Source organism: Lucilia cuprina, chromosome 5 (genome assembly GCF_022045245.1).
Source record: "Lucilia cuprina isolate Lc7/37 chromosome 5, ASM2204524v1, whole genome shotgun sequence".
NCBI lineage: Eukaryota > Metazoa > Arthropoda > Insecta > Diptera > Calliphoridae > Lucilia > Lucilia cuprina.
This window is the reverse complement of record NC_060953.1, coordinates 63,649,944-63,658,201: the sequence shown is the minus strand read 5'-3', so window position 1 is coordinate 63,658,201 and position 8,258 is coordinate 63,649,944. Positions and strand designations below refer to the sequence as shown.

General features: G+C 29.3%; 1 protein-coding gene across 1 annotated transcript; it reads right to left on the bottom strand.

Moving 5' to 3' along the window:
• Nucleotides 1-1,292: 1,292 nt before the first annotated feature.
• Nucleotides 1,293-7,356, bottom strand: LOC111687877 (probable G-protein coupled receptor Mth-like 9). Its single transcript, XM_046953042.1, has 7 exons — nt 6,697-7,356; nt 5,944-6,488; nt 2,387-2,531; nt 2,130-2,321; nt 1,832-2,065; nt 1,604-1,760; nt 1,293-1,541 (listed from the first exon to the last, which is right to left on the bottom strand). Exons 1-7 carry the CDS (start codon nt 6,701-6,703, stop codon nt 1,334-1,336), a joined length of 1,488 nt encoding a protein of 495 aa, XP_046808998.1. The 5' UTR covers nt 6,704-7,356; the 3' UTR covers nt 1,293-1,333.
• Nucleotides 7,357-8,258: the final 902 nt, after the last annotated feature.

Below are 8,258 nucleotides of genomic sequence, written 5' to 3'. Positions count from 1 at the left end.
TAATGAAAAAAGGTTAGGAATGACGTCCAGTAAACTGAGTTTCTGAAAACTAAACTGAAAAGTAATACATCTATAGCTGACTATGCTATACATGACTAGTCTAGCGAATATTCACTCGGTTAGTGAACAGAGTAGTTCAAATGATAATCAGTTGACTACTAAACTGACCTAAAAATCTCAGACATCTATTGTGAATTGAACAATAATAGTAAAATAACTATTATATTATTAACAATTCTATATTTACATTTCTTGCCCTGATTTTTACCACAAATAAATTAAATTTTATTAACACACAAATTATCTATTATTATCATACCTTCTAACTATATATTAGCCAAAGCATTAATTATAATGGACACTCCTCTGTAATAAACACAAAAAATGCCCATGCCTTTCACTCCAACAAAAAAGAAAATTATACAAATTTTAATTAGAAATAATCGCCCTTTAAAGCTTTAATGTTCAAGGATTTTATTGCAAACAAATTATATGATGAAAATAATGAAAACATTTATGCATAAATATAATAAATTTAAATATTGTTAAATTTATTATATATTAATGCATTTAAATATAGTCACTAAAGAATAATTTAAATACGGCATGAATATAAAAATTATACTATTAACAGCAACTCGTTGGAAATTGTCGTGTTAAACGGTGGTAAAAAATGCGACAGATACAATATTTGTTGGTCAAATATGAACGGTTAACATGTAATATTTTAAAAGGAAATAATTTTTGAATTAAAGAGTTTTTATAACATATATTTTTCAAATATATCATAAATAAATAAAAATGTATTTTAAAAGAATATAGGGTTAGTTTTTTGCTGTTACTAACACCCGCGCAAATAATATATAACAGCCACTGTTTTAGGGTATCATGCAAATATCCTTTTACGTTAAATTTGTGTATCGTAATTTATTACTAAAGTCCAGAACTACACTCTTGTCTTACTTAAATACTTATATATTTTATTCCTTTTTTAAATTTTAGATACTGACCAACTATATCAGATTATATAACAACTGTAAATGGTGAGTTTTTGTAATATATTCTTACTAATAACGATATCAAACTATTCATGTAAAAAAATAAACATATTTGTGGTTTATTAGGCGACAGAACTCTTTTTATAATTTACCAATAACTCTACTAAACATTTATGAATATGGATAGATAGATAGATAGATAGATAGATAGATAGATAGATAGATAGATAGATAGATAGATAGATAGATAGATAGATAGATAGATAGATAGATAGATAGGTAGTTAGTTAGGTAGTTATTCTCTATACTGAATTCACATATTGTACAAATGACACTTACACATTGATACCCCACCAATTTTTTACGAAAATATTTCTGGTCAACAGAAATATAAATGCCACTGCTGCCAGGCCCAATATACAAATACCGCTCCAGTAATCAATAATAAAGAAGACTTGGCGGAAACGAGCAGTAATATATACAATTATTTCACGCATCCAGATGGAAAATACCACCAATAAATAAATGCAATAAGCCATGAAACTACAAAGATATCAACACAATCATATTATATTATTCTAAATCTATAACAATTACCAACTCACTGTTTCTTTGTGGTTTTGAAATCCTTTCCAGCCACATTTATCGTATCATTGGGCAACTGGAATATGCTGAAATAAGCCCTAATCGAACAGTAAAGGCTTAGAGACAGAGATATAAGAATGGGGAAATAAAAGTACAATAAAATGCCCCATAAACGAACTGAAATAATAGAAAAAATATATCACCTTGAATACAGAAATAATCTGTATGTGAAGAGTTATTAAACTTACTATCAAACCAGCAAAAATCTTCACCAATTCCAGGTTTTAAGTAACGTGCCATACTGGAGTCTTGAGCAAATTTAGCTAGATATTTTAAAGCAAAGGCAACGGCTAACGTTAAGCCATATAGTATTTTTAAATGCCAACTTTTAATTGGCTTTAAGGAAAAGGTGGCCCAAAAATTGCCACTTATAATATTTAAGATCAGAAATGAGACAATTAAAAAGAAATAAGCCAGAAAACCTGCAATTAAATAAGTGTTTTAAAATGTATTTATGTTTTTAGTGTAATTGTTTAAATCGGTTACCTATATTGCGGCATGCTGTGTGAGATAAATTCATGGGATTTTTTAATTGTAAATATACCAGAGCCGCTAAGCCTATTGTCAGGGAAAATAAATGAAATATTAAACCTTCTCCGTAGTTACTATTGCGCACATCCTTAATTGCCACAAACATAAGTATGATGGTTATATTCACAATAATGGCCACTGCGGTACCTAAATGGGTAGAAGAGTGTATCAATGTATTGAATGTCATGGTGTTTGTTTTACAATTAACTTACAGATTACATAGATCCATACTCTAAGACCTCTTTGGTATCTTTCACATGTTAGTGGTGTTAAACTCCATGCTTTCTTATGTTCCAGGGGAGTAAAACAGTATTCATCAGTCGTATAATATTTTGATTCACGTTTAAGAGTGCCATTCTGAAAGAGGTAGTTAAATAAGAAAATATAAAATTAAATATTTCAAACAAGTCACATGTTCTAACTAACTGCCTATCTATCTATCTATCTATCTATCTATCTATCTATCTATCTATCTATCTATCTATCTATCTATCTATCTATCTATCTATCTATCTATCTATCTATCTATCTATCTATCTATCTATCTATCTATCTATCTATCTATCTATCTATCTATCTATCTATCTATCTATCTATCTATCTATCTATCTATCTATCTATCTATCTATCTATCTATCTATCTATCTATCTATCTATCTATCTATCTATCTAACAAACTAACTACTTTACTATCTATATAACTAATTAACTAATTAACGAACTAACTGACTGCGTAACTCACTAACTTGTCCAATTCATAATCAGTGTTGTACGGTTGTATCGTAGTATGTCGTATTTCGTTTTATTGCATACAGCGCTGCAACGATATGGCATCGATTGAGAATTGGACAACTTGCTAACAACCTAATTACCTACAGATTACATCTTTTATGTCAATAATTTGATAAGTATGAACGTAGCACAACACACATCCTCTTAATTCCTAAAAAAACATTAATTTAAACTTAATTATAACTGTCTATGAAAATCCCATTCTTAATCTTAAAAGGCTCGTGAGATTTTCATAACTAAAATTTATCATATATTTCTAATTAATTATTCTGAAATTTTTTAATTAAGTTAAAATTATGTTATTTATCAAATTACATCAATGAAAACAAACAACTACATTTAATGTTGTTTTTGGCTTTCATTTTTGTTAGAATATATTTTGGAAAAATGCCAATAGTTTTTATCAAGTTCACGTCAAAACAAATTTGAAAATTTGTTTATTTGGGAATTATCGAAATGATTGATTTTGTAAATCACAACAGTGAAAGTGAAATAAAAACGTGAATTTTTGTTTAAACGCATCGTCTATTGAAAGTATCACAACCACTTTCCTAATGATCAGTACTTCTCAGAGAAGGAATAGTTATTTTCATGATAACACGTTGGACGTAGTAAATATTTAGATATGATCCTGAATGTATGATTTTTTTAATTTCTATTACATTTTAAATTAGGTTATTTTGAGCATTTGCTTGTTATTTTTTATTTAAAGTAATTAATCAAAACTAATTGACCAGCAACTGCTGTGAACACATATTCTGATATATTTATTGAAAACAAAAAGTTAACAATTATTAAATTCCTAAAAATTATTTGAAATCTGATTTTTCTAATAATAAAAGTGGGAAAAGAAATATATCAGATCTTTAATATTCTGTAAATATCAAACACGAATTAATCACTCTGGCATCTGGGAAATATTTTAAAATAAAACATTCTTTTAAGGTGACAATAAATATAGTTGAACTTAAAGCTAATGGTATCGACAAAAAAAAACTGATATGATTCATCTAATCTTGAGCACCAGTTAATTGAATAAGAACGTTTATAAATTGAAATGCCTCTACATATTCTGATAAAAATTATGAAACTTTTTAATCAGTTGAAAATGGTAATAAAACACATGCCTTAAATGGAATTGCATTTTAAAGAAATCCAAAAGATAAGTTAGAGTAATACCGTATCGAATTTTAAATTTTTAATAAAATTATTATTTCTATAAATCCTGAGACGATGTATAATAAGTCCCTTCCGTTTATTGCTCTGTTTGTTAGTAAAATAAAACCTAGAGGAAAGGATCTCGGAAGATTAATTTTTCCAAAAAAGTCTCTATTGATCGGTTCACTGAACCATCTGAATATTTTGAAAGCAGCCATAGATACATACATATATAGATTACATAGCAACTAGAAATTCTACTCTAAAGATTATATTTGAATCTACTTTTTCAAAAATTTGCTTAAACGTTTATAACTGTCTTAAGAATGTATATGAGGAATAAAATTCTATATAAATGACTTTTTTTGAAATTAAGAAATCAAACTCTATAGAGTATAAGGAAACTGACTCAAGAACCCATTATTCCAGATCCGTTAAATAGTTCGTGAAACAATAAACTGAATGAATAGTATAACTATAAATAGTATGTTATTTCCGACTATATGATGGTCGTTAAAAGATCAGATATCGCTTATGTATATATGTATGTATATCTGCTATGAAACTTTTCATTTTACAATTTGTAATAATGAAGATATGAATAAAATTTCTAAAAGATCGGATGATCGATATAGATGCAATATATAAAGATAGGTATTCGAAAGACCATTTAATTGATATTATGTATATGTTGGATATATATTTGCGAATATGGACTTAATATATTAACCGATAGCCATAAGGCAAGTCAATTAGGCTGATACAGGTAATAATATTAAATTCAAGATCGTAATGGAAAAGAAGAAAATTTTAAGCGAATACGCAACCAGAGTTTAGGTTTGTAACTCAAGAGTAACCGACAGCGAAAGAGTTACTTGTTTTAAGGAAACAATTCGAGTAAACGTGACTAACGCAAAAATACACAACGCAATTCCACACAACGAGACCGAATCAAAAATATGGGAAAAATAATCTCCCTTTCCTCTTTCGATAATGTAACGGTTGACAGAACCACAACGATCGTATGTTGTATGATTTCAATGAGATCAGGTCGAGAGGCCTCCTCAAAATATATAAGTCTATATATATAGGATTATCGTCACAAGTATAGAAAATTGTATGCGTGAATTGTAATGAATGTAGTGACTGTGGAGAGAACAATAAAACTTTGGGGCACTTTCTTTTTCATTGTCAGGCGCTTTCGTCGAAGCTAGATTGAAACATCTCCAGGGCGATATAAAATCCACCACACTCATTGGAAAATTCTTAAGATTTTTTCCTGAAAACAGAGTTTTTGAATATCGGACGATTTATTACTATATAAAGTTTCTTGTTTATTATTGTCGTATCATACTACAAACCTAATTATACCCTATACCACCATAGTGAGAGAGGTCACTTTTTGAGGCAATTAAATCATGACTGTCCATCTGTCTGACTGTCCATGTAATATTTGTGTGCAAGTTAAAGGCCTTAATTTTCCATATATTTCGATTAAAATGGACTATACGTTTTTTTTGAAACAAAGATGAAAATGGTTGAAATCTGCCCATTATATAGCCTAGCCGGACCTTCGCATTTGCAGACTACGACGTATGTATGTGTGTACAAGTATCTCACAAGAAATCGGCGCAACTAAGCATATATGCATTTTCCGATTTATAATCACCCTAGCCCCAGACAAACTTCCCTTTAATGTCTTATATATAAATATAAAATTTTCCTCGAAATCAGCTCATATCTGACTCCAATTCCATTATAAAGATTTTTTTTAGAAAATTTGTTTTTCTTTAATAGATTATAACAAATCAAAACTCACCTCAAATAGATCCCATTTCCAAAATTCCTCCTTTTTCTTTTCGACATATTTCGCCTTACATCCGAACTCATAACGAACAATAAATGCATCCTTAATATTCACCACATCTATTGAACCATTCCGAAATTTCACCTCAATATGAGTGTGTTGTGAGTGAGATTCTTTCTCATTGAGCGTACAATTCTGATGAACATCATCGTAGTGCATCTTGGGTGGGCAACAGAATGTAATGCATGGTTTTAGCAGACAGGCACAACCTCTTATATGCCTGGGAGCATCATACTCTATACCATCGATAACTTTGTATGTATATTCGGCCGTTAGATTGGACGGTATGACTAGACCCTCAAATGAATAAGAACCGTCTTTTAAGCGCAAACCATCGGTAATATTAACGGTTTGCTCATAAGGGCAGGGATAAGAGCGGGCAGTTACTGAGGTGGGCAAATATTGTATAAACAAAAGAAATGCGAATAACAATGACAACAACCAAAGCTGATCTAATGATGAAGATGAAGATGACGATGTTGAATGTTTAATCATCGCTGTGGTATTGAACAAAAACAAAAAATCATAATAATTATAATAATATATAGAGTTTAAAATAGAAATTGTTGTTAGAAGTAAAGAGAGTGAGAGAAGGTATGTAGATCAGGCCATAAGAATAAACAGTTTATTAAAATTTTTAATATTAAATGAAAGTTTTTGTTAACATGGAGAGTGAGAGTGAGTCGAAAATATCAATTTACTTACCGATCATTCAAGTAGTAAAGTTTCTTAAGTTTGTTATTATTTGTATTTTTTATAACAATTTTATTATTCGTTAAAAATATAATTTTTGCTTTTTAAAATTTTTATTTTTATTTTAAAAGATTTTAACACCTCGCAAATTTACGTGGATTTTCTAATATCGTGCCAGCAAATATTTATTTAAAACGTTTTTTTTTTACTTATTTATATTTGTTTTATTTAGATTATTAAAAATTTAGTTTAAACATTGTTGTTGGCCACCATAATTGTTGTTGATTCAACTACCACATCATTCATTGACCATAGATCATAGAGCAATCACCGTTTTTTTTTTTTTTTTTGGTTATTTTAGTTTATTTATTATTTGGTCATTATTTTAACTTTGTGTTGTTGTGCATCATTGAATGTGTTTTATATCTTTAATTTGGTCATAAAACATTCTCCAAGTTTGTTGAATTTGTTCTTAATTCTATTTATGTTTCTTTTCTTTATTTGTTTATTTCTTTTTATATACATACATTCATATATTTATTCAGATACTATATGTTATTTTTTATTAACTTAGTTGCACACTAATGATCGATCGATCGTCATAGGTTTGTGTTGTGGAGAAACGCGTTTGTATCAGACGTCTTATTTGTGCCAACGTTAAATAGAAACTGTTTGTGGTCATTGGCTCTCAGTGTTTAGAAACCTATTAGCCACTGAGGACCGAGTACTATTCATAGATATTGTGTGTTTCTGCCAGTGTTGCCAGATGTGGGGATTTGTCCCCAGAGTGGGAATTTCATGTTTAATATGTAGGAAAGATATCACGTTAAGCCTCATATATATATATATGACTGTTTTAACTGTATTTCCGTTGACACATTCGTGGCTAGGGCTAGGAGAATACGAAGTCCTTTATTTCTCATTTGCAATAGCAAACAGTACCTATCAATGGAAACTATTTCTAAAGGACGGACATGTACATTTTGAAATAAAATAGATTTAGGGAAAACAATTTAAAAATTGGGATTTCCAACCTAAGATTGCGGACATGAATAAAAAATTGTCTGGCAACACTGGTTTCGGTCCCAAGAAAACATTAGCTTTTTTCTAATTGTTAGAAAAGCTTTGCTGCGAAGCTTTTTTCGTGGCACAGTGTAAAGGTAAATGTTTAGCAAAGTTCAAAACCCTAGAGATGTTAGTAAAAGCTCAAGTTTTGTAAAGCGTTAAATTTGAAAAGTTTTTGAAAATCTTATGTATTTCCAACATTTTTAAGCACATGCCTGCTTTTAAGAAGAATTTCCGAAAAAAAGTTTATCAAAAGTTTTTAATTTCTAAAGTGAACACGAGATATGCGGTATAGGGTTCTATAGTTGAAACGAAAAGTCGACTTTTCGATTTTTTCATTTAGTTAAAAGACGACTTTTTGACATTTCGACTTTTTGCATTTTATGAAAAGTCGATTTTTCGACTTTTTTTCATTTAATAAAAAGTCGACTTTTAGACTCTTCGACTTTTTTCGACTTTTTTCCGACTATTTTTTGACTTTTTTCGAGTTTTTCCGACTATTTTATAGT